Raw genomic sequence first — 19,488 nt, 5'->3', positions numbered from 1 at the left:
GTTACATGAACTAACTCTCTGTCCTCTTCCTCTGTTTCAGAGCATGGCATGGTATCGAGCAAGGGTGAAAACACTCACCTGCCTGGGAAGCAGATTCCTTCACTGGACTGACAGTAAACCTGCACCAGCTGCACAATGGTGAGAAACATCAGCATCTATTTTGTCATAGCCTAGTTTTCTCCTGTTGTTGGGCTGTGGAAGTAAGACTCATTCTGCTCTGTCAGATGATATCCTTCTATGTCCCTGGGGCTACTGGGAGGAGATATAAAAGCCCAGTGGCTTGATTAATGTAATTAAGCCAATCAAGGCTGTAGCTTTGTTGCAGCTGCCACCTGAGTGCGCAGCCCTTTGCTGCCATGGAGCACAAGTTGAAAGGCAGCACAGAATGAATGGGAATTTTACTGGTGGTGGTGCCCAGTAGAGCACCTGCTTGTCAGCGTGGTCGAAGATGAGCAGGAGTAGAAGGGATCAGAAGTAGGAGGGATTGGATGACAGCCCATTACGGAGACACTTGACACAGCTCATCTCATAATTGTATTTGTCACAGAAATAGACCTAGCGAAAGAATAATTGGTCTGTATGCCTACCTCGAGGTGCACTGGGACAGTTTCAAACTTGCATCAGGTTGCTGGGGGTGGAGAGGTACAGCTCATGTACATCAAAGGGTCATCCTGGAAAGGACACGCCCTGAAGAGTCCTTCCACAGAAGGGATGTGTTGGTCTTAGGTCTGCTTGAATGCATTTCTCAAGATAAACCCATAGACAATTTACATCCTGGATGAATGGATTATTCTTGTGTGCAAGGAGGGAGTTGGATTAAGATGTTGCTGTGTGATGAGGAGGATGTCTGCTTGAAACAGCTAAAAAGGGTCTAAACCACCGAAGTCTCAGAGCTGGTGGGGTATTTTTCTAAGCAAGGATTTAAACAGCATCCATCTCCCCAAGTTTCTTGTCTCTGAGCGAGGCATCTCACTGGCAAGCATGCTCCTTTGTCTCCGAGGGACAGGTTTCTGCTGTGCCAAGCTAGTGAGACAAAAATCGCCTGCCTCTGAATGGAAAAATCCCTGGGTTTGATTCTTGCTCTGTGACCCAGTACTGTTTTTTTCAGAAGGGATGGAGAAGAGATGAGTGGAGGACAAACTTTATTCGAAGTACTGTTGCTAACAGTGTTCAATGCAACTTGTATTTAGAAGGAAATCGTCCTGCAGAATCCCGGGGTTGTACTGTTGCCCAAAGACAGCTTTGGCAAGAGGGCAGCTGCTAAGTTGGGCTTCAAGCTGGTAAGAGAATGCTTCAGTATTGTATGCTGTTCGTTTTCAATTTATTAATTATATGTCACATAAGTAGGCAGCGTGACTCATCTGCTGAGCAGAATACCTAGTCTTTGAACACTTACCAGGAAAAATACTAGTCATCAGGAAGAACGCTGGTCATCGGCATGTTGTCATCTGGGTGTCTACTGTATGTAATTTTGTAGAATTTGAGGAGTTTATATAGCCAAGGGCAGGAGAGAAACTGAGCCTGTGATGTGCTGTTATCCCTGTCTGAACTCAGCTGTGAGGGAGAAACAACTGTTCACTGAGGCTTATTTATTTCCTCTTAGCAGGTCTCCTACCCCTTGCGAAGACTCAGATGACACAAGTGGCACCAGTAAGGCAAAAGCAGCATCTCTCCCCTTTCCTCCAGCCCTTGCAATGTGCAGCGGCAGCACAAGTGCTGTCCCATACGCACGGGCTGTTCAGCAGCCAGCTCTCCGGAGCCCAGATATGGCAGGGCTCAGTACAGGGACTGTAAGCACTGCCTGCTGTTGTCATAGCACAGTTTAGATCTGCGAAAAGCTTTTAAATTACTTACACAAACAGTGAGGCAGAGCGGCAGGTTGAAGGGCAGATAAGAAATGCATTTGTATCTCACCTGATGTACAGTCACTGAATACACATGCTGTAACAGCACTTTGTCTCCAGGTAGCTGACAGCTGCATTCTACTAAATAATTTCACGCTTTATTTAACAGAATTTGTATTTGTTTGCAGAAGATCAATAACATTCACTGACAGGCTGAACCGGCAAACTGACGACAGCGGACTTCCTTAAGAAGTCACGGTTAGTATGCAGAAGGGGAGGGAATGGTGCTACAAACCCGCAGTCAGATTAGTTGCTCTGTCAATACAGCTGTGTTCTGAGTAGGACCAGTCGCGGGGAAGAGCATGTGGGATGCGGGGCTTTTGGCTTCCAAGGAGTAAGGGGAAAAAGGGAAGAGGCGGCCTGGTGATAAATAAGTAAAAGCTACTCAGTGCTTTGAGCCTAGAGAGGGGCAGGAATTGTTTCAGAACAAACTTGTTTAGGAAAGCTGTTACATCATTGCGTTGTGGTGTCTCCCAACTCCAGGAGCAACAGAAGGAAGATTGTTCTGGAGTGGGTCTCGCAAATGGCCACTGATGCGTCATTCAGAATGGTGTAAAATGGCCACCTGTGCATAACTGCAGGCTCCTCCTCGCTACTCAGTGGTTGCTGCAGCTACATCGTGGGTAAGTTCCCAGTAAAGCCAAAGGGGATTTGGGTACTAGTGCCATCGGCTGGGGGGGAGCAAGTTTTTGTCTCCTGAGACCTGTACTTTCAATTAAATAGTGCAAATCAGGAACTTTTCAGCTGACAGTTGCTTTGCTCTGACACTGTGTTTTTTCCACTAGGAAAAAAGCTGGCTGGAGGAAAAAGCAGTTCCCTGCTGTCTTCTGTTCCGGAATAAAACAAGTTATGGAAAATTTTGGGAGTTGAAGTTGTTTTGGATTTTTTTTGGTAAAAGTTCTCTACTTGAACAGAAATGGTTTTGAGCAGGTAGAAAGGCTTTGGGGTTAAAAGGCTTTCTGAAATCGAAGCAGTTGTGAGCTTACCCTTCATAGCAAAACCTGCTCCTCCCTGATACCAAAGGACTTCAGTGTCTGCATGCACTGAAAGTTGAAGAAAAGCAGTTCATGATAACTGCGTGACAAAACTACTTACAGTTAAGCTAGGACTGGTGACAGATACGGTTCTTGTGGTCTGCTTGGAAGCTCAAAGATAAGGGAGAAGTGAGAGGCAGTAGTACAGCCATCAGGTTCCTTGTCTCGTAAGCCGTTAAAATGGAGTGTGTTTAACTCCAGGGCTAGGCTACACCCTTGGCTAGAAACCCTCCCTTCTTGAAATGGGAGAGGAGGGTGTGCATAGTAGTTCTTGGTGTGCACAAACAGCTCTGCCCATGAGCTGGATGGGATTCCTGGCAGGATGCTGCACTGTGACAGCACTTGTTTTTAAAACCTGTTCTTTTTGCCCTGTGCATCAAGGTGCTGCTGATCACCATGTTCAAAGTCACCTGCACGGGCTGTGCTGAGGCTTGGCCAGAGCTGGTTGGAGGAGGTTTTGGTGCCATCTTGGTCAGGTGATGTGAGGATCAGGCTCGTTCTTGTCATGAAAGGAGTTTTGCTGAGTGTTTGTGAATAAAAAACAGGCCTAACAGGCTGCCTTGGTACCATTGTAAGGTGGCTCTGATGCGAACAAAAGTTAATTTGAGACCTGGGAACACAAGATGGGCTCTGAGCTAGAGATTACATCTGAAACAGGCTGATAGACTAATCTTCCGTAATGCTCATTTGAACTGGCTGAAAGCAGCCTGCCCTGAGCTTGAGGGGGTTTTGAGGTTCCCTGGCTCACGGCCAGGCTATCTTGCCATCTCTGCAGTAAATTGTTCCTCCCCAGCTGATGTACACCAAATGCATCCCAAGTGGAAAAAGGCTGTGCTCAGAGCTGCTCCAGCAGATCCGGCAAGGTGGGGGGCACAGGGGCTCCCTGCCAGCCCAGGTCTCCAGGGTGTAACCCCACTCCAGTCCCTACCTCTGCGGCTGTTCCCCGGTTGAAGGCTCGCTCTACTACATGCTATAGCTCCTCTGCTGCGGGAGGTGGGGGGGTGTCACTCCCACCCCATTCACCAAAACAACTGAAACAGGCATGAAAGAAAACAAATCATTCAACATTTATGTAATTACACAAAGTGGGAAAGTGTCTCAGATTACACTGCTCCCACTCCTGTGCTGGATCAACCCTCCGGCCCCTGCCAGCTGGAGTAACCTCTCCAGCAGGTCTTCCTTAGCAGTGCTGGCTTACACAGGATAGCTGAAGGGTTCAAGACCTTCACCTCGCTCAAGTTTTTTTAGGAGGAAAAAAATTAAAAGAGTGACAATCACTTAGGCTCACCCAACAACCAGGTTCCCTAACCCACCTGTCATGGGGCTGCCTTCTCAAAGCACTCAGAGGGCACCGCATGGTCCCTGTGCAAGAAAAACCCAACAAACCCACTACTGCACCTGCGTGGGCTGTAGACCAGCTCTTGTCTCCAGGCTGCTCAAAGGTCAGCCGCGTTTCTGGTGTCCCAGCTGAGCCACAGTAACCCTACTCGTAGCTGATGGCTTTTAAGACCCTTCCTTGTTTGAAAACACCATGGTCTAGAGACGGGGAAAATGAGAGGGCACTCTGTGTGTCTGTCACAGGAGAGGGTGGCCAAGCCGCTGGCTTTCCAGCTTGTCATGGAGGCAAACATCCTTCTGGAAAGTGGCCCACGTCAACCCAGAGCTGGCTGGAGTTACGGCTTTCTGCAGTCCGGGAGGGAAGCGTTCTCCAACCACACCACCTTCCTATTAGCTGGATGATGTAGTCTCCAGTCCGAGGATTCATCATGCCCGTTCTGGTCCCAACACGGTGACAAGCGTTTGAGCTGGGGTGTGATGGCAAGGTGAACAGCGTCTTCCAGCCAGAGGCTGCTACATGTACATGTCTCCAGGATCTTCTTGAGCATCACCCTGCCCCTCCTGGGCTTCCAGTCTGTGGGGCTGGGAGGTCCCAGCCACAAGCCATGGTGCTTCTTGGTGCCCCAAAGGCCACGTTCAGTCACATTGAACCACGAAACAAGTTGCTGGCGATCCCTGAGGAAATGCAGCATTTCCCCATACCAGCTTAAGCTTGCCCCTTACCACCATCACCGCCACTGGCTGTGGTGCGGAGCGTCTGCTCCATGGGCTGGCTGGCCAGCTGGGGAGAACCCTCTGGAGGGAGAAGGTGGCCTTCGGGAAAGAGAAGAGCTGCGGGAGTCCTTGGACTTGCCCCCGTGGGCCACCGTCTGCCCTCACCGCTGGTAGAGGGTCATGATCCCTGCCCGGTGCAGGCTCCTCCACAGCGCTGCCTCCAGCATCATGTCGTGGTTGGCGTAAAACACCAGCGGTTTCTTCTCCAGCTCGTAGTAGTGGTCTGAGAACTGCTCGTAGTTGGTGGTGATGAACCCATAGGCACTGACCTGCAGGGCGGGAGGTGGGGCAGATGGACAAAGGATGGGGTTAGGGCTCAGCCTAAGGCGCTCCATGCCTCAACACCCCTCTGGGGACAGGGGGTGGCACATGTAGGACAGCCACCAGGACATGCTGGTCCCCACCGGGAGCCTTACAGCAGCTAGTCACAAGCCCCAGCAGCCAAAGGGGGGGTCCCCAGGGGGTCCCCTGGTTCGCAGGTGGCCCCACGGCCTCTTACCTGGTCACACGTGTGGAGCGCGGTGAGGAGCATGAGGGCGCCGGTGCTGGGCATGTAGAGCGAGCCGTACTGCGTGTTCAGGAGCTCCGACCGCAGGAACCTGCCGGTGGACGTGGCGGGTCAAGGGCGGGGGGGTCACAGCTGGCACAGCACCATGGCCCCCAGCACCACACCCAGCAGCACCCAGTGCCCGTCCAGCCCCCATTGTGCGCTCGGTGACACCGGTGCCCAGTAAGGCAGGAATACTGAGTGAAACACAGTACTTGTGTGGATTCTCTGATGGCTGCTACTGTGGTTCAGCTCATTTGCTGCAGGTTGCTGAAAGGCACCTCCCCACTGTTTGAAATCATCCCAACCCAGACGCCTGCTTTCATGAAAGGTAGGAAGAGACAATCCCTTTGGGCCTTACCTCTGCTCCTGTTAGACTAGGTCAAAATTTAATTTATTTTGGGAAGTGGGAGGCAAGGTGAGCATGGTGAGGCTGTGGGAGTCTCCCCGCCAGGAGGGGCCATGAGCTGTGCTGCAGTGAATGGGAACAGCGTGGGACAAATCTCTCTGCTTTACCTGCAGAGAGCAGGACGGAGGTAGTTCCAGTGCCTGGAACTGGGGCTGTGCTTTGCGGCTGGGCAGCCACTGGTCTGTACTGGAGAGAGCAGTGGCGGGATGCAGGCAGTCTAAGCCCAGCCCACAGCAGAGCTGGGCAGCAGCCACAGTCCTCATCATCCTCACCTCGCTATCAGGTACTGCAAGAAATCAGGATGCAGCAACTTGAACTTCTCTGCAGTTGCCTCCGGTCCAAAATACTTCCGCGGCCTGCAGCGGGGCAAGGAGACGGGCAGAATTCATGTTACAGGAGTCTTGGGGCTACTTGGGGTTCATCCCACTAGGGACAGGCGTGGGGTGAGGGCAGGCAAGTCATGCTCCCTCCGGTGCATCACCAAAGGTGCTGGGGGGATTTTGGGGGGCTACTCACTCGTCCCCCTTGTCTGAGCCCTCAGGGACTGGGCTGCCCTGGATGGCCGACTTCAGCATGATGTAGTCACGGACATCCGAGGGGATGAAGATGTACCTCAGGTCCTGCAGTGGGGGACATAGACATGGCACTTGGGGGGAGCTTTGGGGCACTGCCTGCATCAGTGGGGCAAGGGCTGAGGGCTCCTGAGATGGGGGGAAAGTCTGGGGGGCAAGCCCAGCCTCAGGGGACAGTTTGGGGTCACCACCCTGACAAATTCTTGGGATCTCACCTTGGCCTGGGGTATCTGGGTGAAGCCGTACTCCTCGTAAGCAATGAGGGAGTTCTTCATGGTGTTCACCGTGAAGCCGTAGAATGAGATCTTGGTCCCGACGTCTTCCTCGAAGCCTTTGATCACAGCACCGTTGAGCCTGCAGGAAAAGCACAGGATGCATGTCCAGGGCTGGCCTCTCCCAGCACCCATGGCCCCATCCTGCCCTGGACCCGTCCCCACCTGAACACCAGGTCGTGAGCGTCGATCGCCTTGCCCTGCCGCGAGCCGTTGAGGATGCCGCCATTGCCCACCACAGCGCAGCGGACACAGCCCCCGGGGAAGGCATCCCTGTCGAAGAGGCGTCTGTTGGCGGAGGTGTTGAGGAGCCGGAGGGTGCTGCCCACCACTGGAACGGAGCGGGATGTGGCCGGTCAGCGGGGAAAAGGTGTGTGTCAGCCTGCACTTAAGTGTGCAAGAGCACACACAGACAAGCTTGTGCAAGAGCACATCCAGGAGCAGCACACAAGAAAGCTCACGCCATCGTCATGCAGGAGAGGGGTCTACAGATGGGATGGGGGGACACCAGCCAGACCCTTCTCTCCCAGGCTTGGTGTCACCTCTCACACAGCCCCTCATGTTCCTAAGCTCCAAACATCAGCCACCTGAGCCCGTGCAAAGCACGGGGACACATCCGGACATCTCCAGCCCTGGTCCCGTGATGCTGCTGCCCATGTCCCCTCCTGACAATGCCTCCTTGCAACTGCCACCGGTTTGCTCCCCCCCCCGCCGTCCCCAGCATTTCCCAGCCCAGGGATTGAAGCCGGTGGCTGCCGGGGAGAGCAGAGAGCGGTTTGGGGTAGGAAGGGAAAAAATCTCCATCCACAACAATGGAGCGGGTTGTCCGAGCTCCTCCTCCGACCCCAGTTAATAATCATACACACACTGGAGCTTTTATTTGGGGAAAATGTCACAAGATGCAGCAAGTAGCATTTGCAAAGCCATTCCCTCTGCCCCGCGCCCCAGGAGGCGGAGTGGGAAGAGATCAAGGTCCCCACTCCTCTGCAGGGCTTTTCTGCCTGCCCCATGTCTTCAGTCCCTTCTGCTGGGTTCCCCAGGTCCCTCAAGCTGCCCCACACCCTGCCATCACCCCCCCTGCCCCATCTGCTGCCACCCCCATGCTGCTTGGGTCCGTACCTGCGTGGGACAAGCCTTGCCAGCCATAGGGGACGTGTCGCGTCTTCAGCCTGTCCCAGGTCTCTGGGGTGAAGTGCTGGTCCCACATCAGCACAGGGGTGTCGAAGCGGAAGATCTCCCCAAACTTGGGGTCTGCCTTTGCTCTGGCCGTCACTGAGCGGAGGCACATGCTGGGCTGGGGGGCAGGGAGGAAGACCTCGATTCAGTCTCCAGCCTGGGTCTACCTTCCCTCCAACATCCCCACCCCTCAGCAGGCACTGAGGAGAGGACAAACCCAGGGACAGAAATTCTCTTTGTCCATCACACGTTCTGCTGGGTCACCCAGGCAGGGCACTGCGTCACGCCTCGGTTTCCTACTGCAAAACACCCTTTAGTACGCAGCTGACTGGGGCTGGGAGGACCGGGGCTTACAGAGCCACCTGAGAGCATGAGCCCCGTGAAAGATTCAGCACCTTCTAGTGTGGGCACCCCAGTAAAGGCCTTTGCTGTACAAGAACAGCCCCAGTGCCCAGGACCGGTCCCCCCCAGAGCCTGGGTCCATCCTCACGAGTGTCCAGCCCAGCTGGTGGCCCAGGTGTCACGGGGTTGGGGGGAGCAGGTGATGCTGCCTCCATCCTCCACATTGGGGAATTGCTTGGGGAGGTGCTGTTGAGGGAGACCTGCATCCATGGAGGATGGTTGCTCCTCTACATACACACACCCCCAACGCCTTCCAGATGATTCTGCTCCTCCTCAGCTTCCCCACACAGACCTTCAACCAACAAAACCCAGCAAGGAGGGGTACGGGGGACACTAACTGTACTCTGCTAATGATTACCTGCTTTCTGCTGGGCTTGGGCTCCTCCTGCTCGGCAGAAGGCTTGAAGGACTTCCCACTGAAAAGGGGGAAACATAGAGCGGAGTTAAAAATCCATCACTTGGAGCAATGGGGAACCCCACAGTGGGCAGGGGGCTCCCAGCTGTGCCAGGACTGCTGCGCACACCTTCCCCCTTACCTCTCTAAGCTGCCTTCAAGGGCCCATCTGCGGCTGCTGGCTCGGCGCGATGCCCCCGGCGGAGCCAGGACCAGTGGCTCCGGCTGCAGCAGACTGGGAGAAGAAGCCGGTGGGGGCTCAGCTGGGGAGGTGACACTGAGCCACCACACCGCGACACCCCCCCACCTGTGAGAGCCACGGGGCAAGACCACGTCACCTCCACTCGGACCCCTCCACCGCTGCCTGCGCCCACCCACCCCCGTCTGCGCGTTTCTGCAAGCGGAGAGCCGCAGATTTGCAAAATACTGGGTTTATGCAGAAAGCAACTGCCATCTCCCGGTGGGTCCCACCTCCAGGACCCCCACATACCAGAAACCACACCCAGCCCAGCCTGCAGCCTTGGGGGGACCCCACCGAGACCTCCCTGGCTCTTCCCACCATCCCACCCTTCCTGAGCCCGAGGGGACGGGGCTGGGACAAGCTGGACAGCAGGCCGGCAGGACACGTTCAGTTGCTACACTGGAAAAGCAATTGGCAACTGGGATCTGGAGGCTCTGGGGGTGCACAGGACCCCCCTCTGCCATGGGGCCAGCTGCAGCATGCCCTGGTCCTTCATTTAGCGCTGGGGGACGGAGGCAGAGGGCTTCCCACCCCGAGCATCTTGGGGTGCCCTGAACCCCATGGGGCCAGGCAGAGCAAACCCATCCTCCTGGGGGGGGTGTGGGGCTGGGGGCCGGGCAGGGTCACAGCCTGGCAAGCAGGAGGTGGGAGCCCACCGGAGGGGAACAGGCTCCCATTCATCCCCGCACAGAAGGGCCCTTCAGAGCCCCCCGGCGCCGCCTCCAGCCCAGCCGGCAGGTGCTCAGGCCAGAAGGGGGGTATTGTGGAGGAGACAAGGGCCCCCTTGTCTGCTTGGGAGCCCGGGGACAGGTAGAGGCAGGTGGGGAGCGGAGCTCTGCCTACCCCCCCCCGGCCCCCACCGCCGTGATGCTGCCCAGCGCAGCGGGCATTGGGTTTCCGTCCCCGCCACGGCCCCTGTCGACACCAGCAGTGCCCACAGCCCTGCCCAGGAGCAGATCCAGACCCATTTGCCACTCAAACCCTGCGTCATGCCACGCCAGGGGTACAGCGTGACATGGAAGGACAGCCCAGTGCCTTGCCTGGGGGCTGGCACTGGGGGCTGGACCGTGTCCCCAGGCGTGGATGGGGAGTCAGGGCCACGCAGGCTTTAGTCCCAGCTCCATCCTTGCTCCATCCCAGCACTGCCAGCTCTGGGCAGGGGATGCCGAGGGCGAAGGCGTCCCCCCTGCACAGGGGACTGAGCACCACCAGCGGAGCGGGGCACCTTTTTAAATCGAGCCAGTGCATCTTGCCTCAGTAGCCCATAAAAAGGCAGCTGCCCACCAAGAGCTGCTGCCCTGCAGAGCCCCCACCCTTCAAAACACACACACTCCAGCCCAGGGGCAAGGTCCTGCCCTGTGGCCACATCCTGCCCTCCAAACACATCCTGCCCTCCAAACACGTGTAAAAAGCGGTCCTGCTGCATACAGGAGTGCTGACAGCAGGGCTGGCCCCAGAGCCAGGAGAAGGGTCCGGCACGGTGCTGTCCCCACCTTCCCTCGAAGCCACCAGCTCATCCCTGAGGCTCATCCCGGGAGCACCCGAGCTGGCGGAGAGGAGGGAGGGCAAAGCCCCAGGATGGTCCACCAAAGCGGAGCTGAGCCGTCCCAGGGAGATGCTGGAGCTGCAGCTTTCTGCAGCGCCTTTCTGGCGTTATCGCTGCAACCATCTAAATAAACCCAGCCTGGCCAAACTTGCCTGTTCCCTCGGCTTGTGGCCGGGAGCGGAGCTGCCCTGGCAGGGTCTGAGCACAGCGAGGCACCGGCTGGGAAATGCCCTCCAAAGGCTGTACACGAGGCCTCACGATTACGCCGGAGGCTGCTCTTTCAGCCCATCTCTGCCAGGTACAGGCAGGACACGTCGGTCAGAGCGGAGCTCGCCCATGCAAGAGTCTTGCACCAAGGAGAGCAAGGAGAGCTCTGCGAGCTGAGTCAGCTTAGCTGCAACGAACTGCCACGGCATCCCCAGGGAGCTCACCCTCAGCGAGCTGCCCCAGCCCTGCTTGCGTCCTCCATCTCACGACGCAGGAGATCCCTGGCCCACAAGCCTCACAAGCAGGAGCTTATCGATGTTACCAGCACCTGAATGACAGACCCGGGACTGAAGAAACCTCCCTGCTCCAAACCCAGAGCCAGAACCAGCTCCTGCAAAGCACTGAGCTCCTTGGAGCAGCACACCCCCCTGCATCCAAAGCCCCCCAGTTTGCCCACCCACCCTTTTTCTGGCCGCAGAGATGCAACCCACTACCAAACCCCAAAAGCCGTTACCCTCACACACCGTGCCCAGGCTCATGCTGCCCAGGAGCTGCACAAACACAGCCTCTCCCGGCCCGGCTGCCTCCCCAGCCCTTCCCCATCAGGCTCACGAGCCCCAGCTGCACACCTCTGCTCACCCAGCCCCTCCCCAGCCCTCCAAGCTCTCCCACTCTTCTTTCTTGGTACAGACCCTTCCCTTCCCCTTCCCCTTCCCCGGCTCATCCCAGTGTCTGCGGGACGAGGGAAAGACCTGGGTGCTGGCAGCGGGAGGGTGCTGTGCTACTTTCTGAACTGCCAGGGATGCTGCGGGAGCACCCAGGGCAGCGTGGGGGGCTCAGGCTGGCTGGAGGGAGGTGGGTGCAAGCAGCCCTGTAGGTTGGTTCCTGCTGACGTTCGATGGGAGCTGGGACCCACCTCCATCCGTGGCCAGACACAGTGCGTGGCACTTGCTCATCGCTTCTTCCAGGACTTGTGTCAATCTGATAAATCCAATCCCTGTGTCGGCACCTCTCTGCGCTCGCATCCCAGCTGTAGGTGCTGAAGCCACCTCCTCAGCATCGCGGCAGCCATCCTGGCTGTGGCCACTGCCCAAACCCTGCTGGGGAGGGCGTGGGGCGGCTGGAACCCCCGCCAGACAGCAGCTCAGCGGCGGGTCGGGGAGCCAAACGCTTTGACGTCACCCGCCAGGATGTGGCGAAGCACCTCGTGATGCTTGGTTGACTCAGAAGATGACAACCCTCCCTGGGACCGGCCGATGCACAATGGGGCTCTGGGGAAGGAGTGGCCCGTGGCTGCCCAGGCACCAGCTGCCACAATGGAGCCAGCCAAGCCTGGGTACGCTCTCTCACTGCCGTGGCATTCACAAATATGACGTCCCTGGTCCGCGGCCACCCCCCGTTTCCGGAAGATAACACCGTGTACGAGTGTTGTGAACACACACTCCGGCCTTATCTTCAGCAAACACTCCCAAGGCCCCGCAGAGCCATTTGAGGGAGCTGAAGCAGCAACACAAACCCACTCTCAGAAGGCATTTGCTCCATCCCACCACGAAGGGCCGAGCTCCAGAAAGCATCTTTCCCCAGCGCAGAGCCAGAGCGGCATGGCGAGGCTGGGCAGAGCTCCACGCTCATCCTGTCTGCCCTAATAATGAAGCACAAGCAGTGCCGGCAGCTCCCCAGTGGGGTTTCAGAGAGATGGGCAGGCGGGGAGTGGGACGGGGCGGACCGCGGGGTGGCCGGCTCTGCGAGGATGGGGGCATTTCGCCCATCTCCGTAGGGGCCTCACCACTGTCACCAGCTTTGGGCTGAACTGGAGGGGGACTCGGCATTGCCGTGGGTATCTGGCCCTCGGGTGACTTGGTGCTGGCAGCAGCCAGCAACAATGAGGGGGATCAGCTTCCTCCTGAGCCACTTCATCCCCCCGTAAGTCTGCATGGAGGCACTGCTCACACAAACCTCCCTGCTGAAACGTGGCTGCCTGCGTCGATGTGTGAGCACCCCCGACCCTCCCTTTCTGCCCCGACGGCAGGCAGAGCGGGAAGCGTGCGCTCTGCCATAGTGCATCAGCCATGCAAAACACTGGCCATCCCGGTTTCACCTCCGGACTCAGCCCCGCGTCCGTCGGCGGGGCTGCGCCGATTCCTCCGGGTGCACAATTCAGGCTGGACAAGGAGCAATCACGGGGCAGCGTGTTTGCATACACAGGGAATTGGAGCGAACAAGACTTGCTCTGGTTTGGCTCTATCTTTAGCGGTTGGATTAAAGCCAAGAGGAAAAGTCCAAGAAAGCTTTAGAGCTCAGGTCAGCTCCCCGTTACCTCACCCTGGGGCTCCCCCTCCTCTCTGGGGGTGGACGAGCTGACCCTCGGTCCCATCGGTCGCGGGGCAGGAGCCCAGGCTGGCTCTGCGGCGGGGGCACCCGGGGCTGGGGCAGGCGCAGGCAAGGGTTAGGCAATGGCTGAGTTACCTGCAGCCTGCCATGTGGTGGGGGGAACCCGCTCCCAGCTCCCAACCCATGGGTCTCCTCCGGACCCTGCTCCCAGGATGGGCCATGGACCCTGTGCCAGGGCACGGCTGGTTTCCATTCCCAGCTCCAGTGTGGTCCTTGGGCATGTCCTGCTGCCCTCATGGGCCTCAGTTTCCCCTCTCATGGACATCAAGCGGGGAGCTGCTCCAAACGCCAGCTGCAACCTGCCCTGAGCACCGTGCGGTACGGGCTAACGCTGCTGCCGCCGGCACCACTGCTCACCCAGCACGGCCCAGGGTGGAAACAGGCAACCTCTGCCCGGGCTGCTGGGGATATGTCTGCTCTGCAAGCCCAGCAGGAGAGGGGATCTCTGCCCTGGGCAGGACAGGAGGGGGCAAGGAGAGCGCCCAGCTCCCAGATGGGGAAGAGAGAGAGCCTGGACCCCAGGGCAGCCCAGCCAGCTGCATCCCCAGCAACTCCCAGTGCCAATCTGGTTGCACTCAGCTCACCCCGTGCAGGACCGACTCCGGTCCCTACAGCATCCTCCACTCCCGGGCAGCACCCAGGCAGCTGAGCCTTGTTGCACCGTCAGCACCCAAGAGCACCCAGCGTGGAGGTGAGGGACACCCGTAGCACTCTCCTGGCACATTACCTCATGCTTGCAGGAGAGAAGGGTGGCTGGTCCTGCAGGCCAAGTGCTGTGCAGGCACCCTCACACCCTGCCCGCTCAGCCGGGCTCCCCAGGGCTCCCGGGGGCTCCCTGCGGGACCTCAGCACCCTCGCCCGCCTGGCACCGGGGAGACTCGGGAAGGGGCTTGGGGAGGTTGGAGGATGTAGGGAAGGCAGATGTGACAGCAAAGGGGGAGATGCAAATTGCTGGAGTTTGGGAAATGCTCCAGCCCCCGGGAGTTAGCAAGTGGGGGGGGGGGGACAGCCCCAGGGATCGGAGGGGGCTGTGGGCATGCACTGCCCCTGCAGTGGGGGGGATCAGTGCAGCTCCATGGGGGCCAAATCTCCCCCCCAGGTCAATCAGCCAGTTCCAACCCTAAATCAGCCCAGCGCGGACACGCGGGGCTCGCAGGGGGTCTGGCTGGCTGCTGAAGGGGGTTGATCCTGCTGGGGGCTGAGCACCCTCAGCCATGCCTGCACCCACCCACCGTTTCTTTGCACTGTGATGGGCTGAACCCATGTGGGGACCTCTGCAGCCCCTCACGGCCCCGGGGTCCCCCTCTGGGCACCCCTGGGCTCGGCTGGCAGCCATGGGCAGCACTGGGTGCCCAGGACACCTCGGGGTGGGGGGCAGAGCCTGCTGCAAGCACATTTCTCAAACCAGCCAACAACCAGGGGCACAGCTGGGACAACCTGCTCTAAGAGACCCACACTGGCACCCCAATTCCCCCTCCCATCCCAGCACACGGTACCTCATGCTGGATTTGCACATCCCTACCTCCCACCGCTCCCTCCCCGTGCCCCCCTTACCTGGCTATGATCCTCTGGCTGGTGGGCGACTCTACCGTAGCGTAGTAGTGACTGTAGAGGAGCAGGGAGGATGTTAAACCTGCCAGGAGCAAAAGGCAGAGCCGTTTCCAGTGCGGGGATCCCATCCCAGGCACTCCAACCGCTGGAGAAGCGCAGGCAAGCGGGAGCGTGGGAGCCAGGGCTGCCTGCACCGGGCACACCGCCGTCCCGCCGCTGCCTGCGAGGGCCCCCGCAAACTTCCTGGCCCGGTGGGTGCGGACACCGCTCTGGCCTGGCTCCGTCCTGCCCTGGGTGCCCAGCTGCACCTTGGAGCAGGCTGGGATATTCCTCCGGAGCGGAGGGAGGGAGGGTGTGAGCCGGAGGGAGGAGGCACCAGGCTGACTGGTTCAGACTTGCTGAGAAAAAAAGCACTTTTGAGCTGCTTTTTCTCTCCGAGCTGGGGATTAAACATTTACTCAGACCAGCAGGGAAATGCACTATTTTTTTTTTTTTTTTTGCCTCCTTTTCATGCCACCCACCTACAGCTCACAAAGCACGGAGGTTCCCCCTTTCCTTAACTTTCTTGTTCAGCTAAAACACGCTCTTTCACCAACCGGCTGCTTCGCCACCGGCAGCACGCACAGCCCACGCCAACACCCGGCGACCCCATGGTGCAGCCAACCGTCGAGGGTGGCCAGAGGCATCTGCTGTTTATTTTCTCAGAAACTCCAGGCTCGGAAGCGAAGCTGGGCTCCGGCCCTGGGCTGCCCGATAGCAGCACCTTGGCACGTACCTGCACCGAGCCGCTCGCAGGCAAACCCGCCGCCGCGGGAGCAAATCTGGTGTAAAAAGAGAGAAAGGGGGGACGCACTGGTGGGGTGCTGCCTTTGGGTCCCTGGCCACTTTCTGGCTGAACAGATCGCTCCCCCCCAATGTGGTTTTGCAGCAAAAAAACCCGTTGAGGGCTTTGTGCCGAGTTCGGCAAATAGTTTGGGCTGGGGGAAAGGAAAAATGGGTTGGGGAAATCAAAATGGAGCATTTTGACATTTTTGGAAAGGAAGTGCTTCAGTTTCTTTTTTGAAAGAATATTTCAACATTACTTAGTTAAACTCCTCTAAACAAAGAGAACAGCCTTGCGAACTAAAGGATATGCATACCAAAATGTTTGTTGCAGCGGGGGAAGGGACTCAGCAAGGAAAACAAGCGTTTTCAGTTGATCTGCAGTGATTTCGGGGGGTTAGATTTTTAGGAAGCCACCAGACTCGTGGAGCAGCAGCATGGTGAGCCCTGCTCCAGCCAAACCCTCAGCCCTGCGCCCGTGGCTCCCTGAGCACCCATGACATGTTGCCCCGGGGTGTCACCCCCCTCCAGCCCCTCCCCAAATACCCGCTGTCTTTATTCAGACCCAGAAACCTGGGGCCAAACCCCATCCCTGCTCCCGAGTCCCACCTGCACACCCCCAGGTAGGTGTATTCACGGCTGCATTTTCGCCAACACTTCTTACCCCCCCAGAGCCAACCACTCCCCACTTCCATTCCTGCCTGCCCAGACACCTTTCCAATGATGCTGCTCGTTCAAAGGAAGATAAATGGAAAAATCATTTCATATGAGTTTGCTTCAGTCTCCATTTGCTTGTGTTACTTCAAGTCCCCTGGCTGCCAGCCCCGGTCCTCTGGGAATTTTGGCTGTGCAGGGATGGCACCACGAGGTGCCCAAGTTGCATCGGTGGCAATGCCCCAGTGCAAACTTGGGAGCAGGTCTGCAACCCAAGGCTGGCAGTGGTGGCAGCGCTGGCCTTGTCCCACTGGGAAAGCGGACATTGGACCTGGGTCACCACGAGGGGATGGTGGCCACATTGATTTTTAAGAAAACTTAAGAGGGAACAAGCCCTGCTGTCGTGCAGGGACCAGGGAGCTGTGGCAGGCAGGCTTTGCTGGGCACGGGGAGTCTCGGGGAAGGAGAGAGCAGGCAAGAAGCAGGATAGACAGGACATACCATCACCACTTGGACACGCAGGGATGAAATCAGGTCTAAAGCCCAGCTGGAGCTAAAACTACAAAAGGGTGGGCAGGAAGAGGGAGTTAACATGTATCCTAGTAGCAAAGGGCAGCTCAGAGAAATGTGGGTGCACTGATGGAAGGATTTGATGCTTTTTGACGCTATCAGTAAAGTCTGCTCCCAGCTCCCCGGGGTACTGGCATAATCCAGAAGACTCAGGGCCAGCGGAACGGGGACAAGAGTCTGGGGTCCTGCTGAAGGGTCCCCCAGCCTGGAGCCTGTCCCCACTCGGCACGACTCAGGGATTGCCCTTGTTCACTCTGACCTGATGGATTTGCTCCCTGCGACCCAGTGCCTCGGTTCATGTGCTCTTGACTCTGGCCCTCTGTTAATCACAGCTAATTATTACCAACTGTTTTAGTAAGTCACAAGGGACATAGCAAGGCTTGGCCCTGGAGGTGGACAGCCGATGGTCCCAAGCGAGTGGCCTGGGGAAAGTCAGGAATTTGCCATCCAGAGACATTTATGGCCCAATTATGCAAATGCTGGTGGAGTGCACTTGCCCAGGGGGATGGAGGAGCTGGTTTCTTTGCATTGCTCTCATCTCTCTGTTTCCATGTTATATGGTTTTCTACTGTTGGTTTTTTTTCAAAGGGGTGGAAATGAGATGCACAGTTCTTCATCTGCTCTACTTGTTTTGTGCTACAATGCATTTTGGCCCATGCCCCAAAATTAAGTGGTGCTTAACTTAGAAGCTAAATAAGTGTGAAAACCTTTTAGGATGATAGTTGCCAAATAAAGATTAGGAAAAGAACACAAAAGAAATTACAATGAAAAGCAGCAAGTATAATTTTTAGCCTGGGCTTTTTATTCCAATGATTACTTCTTGGAAACAAAACCCAAGCCATCCACATGGCTAGAGAGAGCGAGAGGAAAATAAGCACATCTTGCACCAGCTGGCTGTTGGCCACGGGTTGATGGAGGAAAGTCTTGTGGTCTTTGCCATGATGAACTGTCCAGCTGGGAGAAAGAAATCGCCAAAAAACTCCTGGAGGATTTATACACCCCAATTTGTCCAGCACAGGTCAGAGATGCATTTAAGAAAGAGCCAAAAATCTGCTCATAGAAAATGTCCCTGAAATTCAAAGTCTGGACCTAGGAACGCGTTGCTGTGTCAGCCCCGCTGGAGAACGTGGGGCCATATGGCTGCCTGCGGAGGCAAGGCCATCGCATAATGAAAAATTCGTCAGCAGATGTCTCGGGAGGCTGACGCACAGCCCCTTCCCGACGGGGAGGAGAGAGCAGCGAGAGCGCGCCTCGGCCAAACGTCCTCTCGCCAGGTCCTCCGCAGAAACGGGGTCAGGCAAAGTGCCTGCCCGTGCTAACGCTGCCCGGGCAGTGCTGTGGATGCTCCCTGAGGGTCTTTGCTTGGATTTTTAGGTGTTACTGCAACCAAAGCCAGGAGGTGAGTGGGGAAGTGACCACATGGAGGATGCTTCGACATGAGGACTCCAGCACTCAGCTGCGGGACCAGAGATGCTCAGGGCTGTGCTCAGCATCACCCCATGGCAACTGCAGCTCCAAGCGATGGGCTCTGCCTTTCTGCCTTGTGCACAATCCCACGCTGCGGTTAGGAAAGGGGCTCGGGGATGCAGCTGTGCAGTGAAACTGATGTGATGTGCCCCATCCTTGTGCCAATCTGGCAGGAAGTGGTCCATCGGGAAAACACCTGGCCTGGCTCTTATCGCAGAGACGTCTGCACCTGGCAAAGCTGTTGGTCAGCCTTGGACCGTTGACCGGGGCTGAGATAAGCTGAACACACAGTCTGAAGGCCATCCCCTCTCCGCCAGGCACAAAGCAACCTGTGAGCCTCTGGGTTGTGCGCTGGAGTGCTGCAGAGCTGGGAAACACCTTTGAGAAATTAGGGTGACAACACAAACCACTGCCTTCCCCTTTCTTGCCGGCTCTGGATCAGGCAGAGCAGATGTGGACTGATCCTGCCCTGTTCTTAGCAGTGTAAACAGTCCCTGAGGTCTGCTGAAACATGGGAGCCTCAAAGCCACATGGCCCAGGGGTAGGGCCAGGCTCTGTCCCCGAAGCACACAGCTGGGGAGAGGGGACACAGTCTCTGAGCGTGGGTGGGCGCCAGCCCCTTGTCTGCCTGTGCGGTCCCACCTGACACTGCATGGCTGCTGCGAGAGGGATGGAGGGAGCCTTGGGATGTCCTCAAGACTCAGCAAGTGTCTTTCCAGGATTTACCACCCCAAGGGCTGGGTCAGGGCTCAGCCTGGCAGAGGAGCCCGCACTACCACAGCCCCTTGGCTTGGGAAGCAGGAGCTGCTGCACCCCCAGGAGCTGTTTGCTTGCAGGACCCTGCCCCAGCACCTGGAGATGAGGGTTCACTGCAGGGGAGGTGCTCGGAGGTCATCTGGTGCTTTTTGCACAACAAAGCCATGGACTGCTCCTTTATCTTGTTCTCCCTCCCCTACTACCAATAGTTTTTCTAGTCCAACTGGATTTCCCTGCTGCCACATCCCCAACAAAGGGAGAAGGTCCACATAGCGGAGGTGAGGAGAGTGAACCCCCCACCCCTGCGCACCAACGACCTGCCCCAAACCTCTCTGCAATTGGGGAATATAAATAGCATCTGGTAAGTCACCAGCACAGGGTTTTTTGCGCTGACCTGGAGCAGGCACATGCCTCTGCTACGCTCCCGCGGCGCCCAGTCAGCCACGGCTGCTCGAGAGCAA

At 57.3% G+C, this 19,488-nt stretch overlaps 1 protein-coding gene and 1 long non-coding RNA gene across 3 annotated transcripts; one reads left to right on the top strand and one right to left on the bottom strand.

The window, feature by feature from the left end:
* Positions 1–45: 45 nt before the first annotated feature.
* Positions 46–2,753, top strand: LOC132318976 (uncharacterized). 2 transcript variants are annotated; one of them, XR_009484422.1, is made up of 5 exons: positions 46–138; positions 1,191–1,280; positions 2,033–2,102; positions 2,388–2,527; positions 2,690–2,753. It is a non-coding gene; the product is annotated as an uncharacterized LOC132318976 (long non-coding RNA). The 2 variants fall into 2 exon arrangements; XR_009484421.1 differs by having other exon boundaries at positions 1,109–1,280.
* A 2,398-nt stretch (positions 2,754–5,151) lies between these two features.
* ST6GALNAC2 (ST6 N-acetylgalactosaminide alpha-2,6-sialyltransferase 2) lies at positions 5,152–14,886 on the bottom strand. Its single transcript, XM_059828340.1, has 10 exons — positions 14,762–14,886; positions 8,965–9,057; positions 8,787–8,844; positions 7,970–8,144; positions 7,016–7,181; positions 6,794–6,932; positions 6,523–6,626; positions 6,279–6,362; positions 5,550–5,649; positions 5,152–5,319 (listed from the first exon to the last, which is right to left on the bottom strand). Exons 1-10 carry the CDS (start codon positions 14,884–14,886, stop codon positions 5,152–5,154), a joined length of 1,212 nt encoding a protein of 403 aa, XP_059684323.1.
* Positions 14,887–19,488: the final 4,602 nt, after the last annotated feature.

The sequence above is a fragment of the Gavia stellata genome, chromosome 22 (genome assembly GCF_030936135.1).
Source record: "Gavia stellata isolate bGavSte3 chromosome 22, bGavSte3.hap2, whole genome shotgun sequence".
In the NCBI taxonomy this organism is placed as follows: Eukaryota; Metazoa; Chordata; class Aves; order Gaviiformes; family Gaviidae; genus Gavia; species Gavia stellata.
This window is presented reverse-complemented; position numbering and strand designations above follow the sequence as displayed.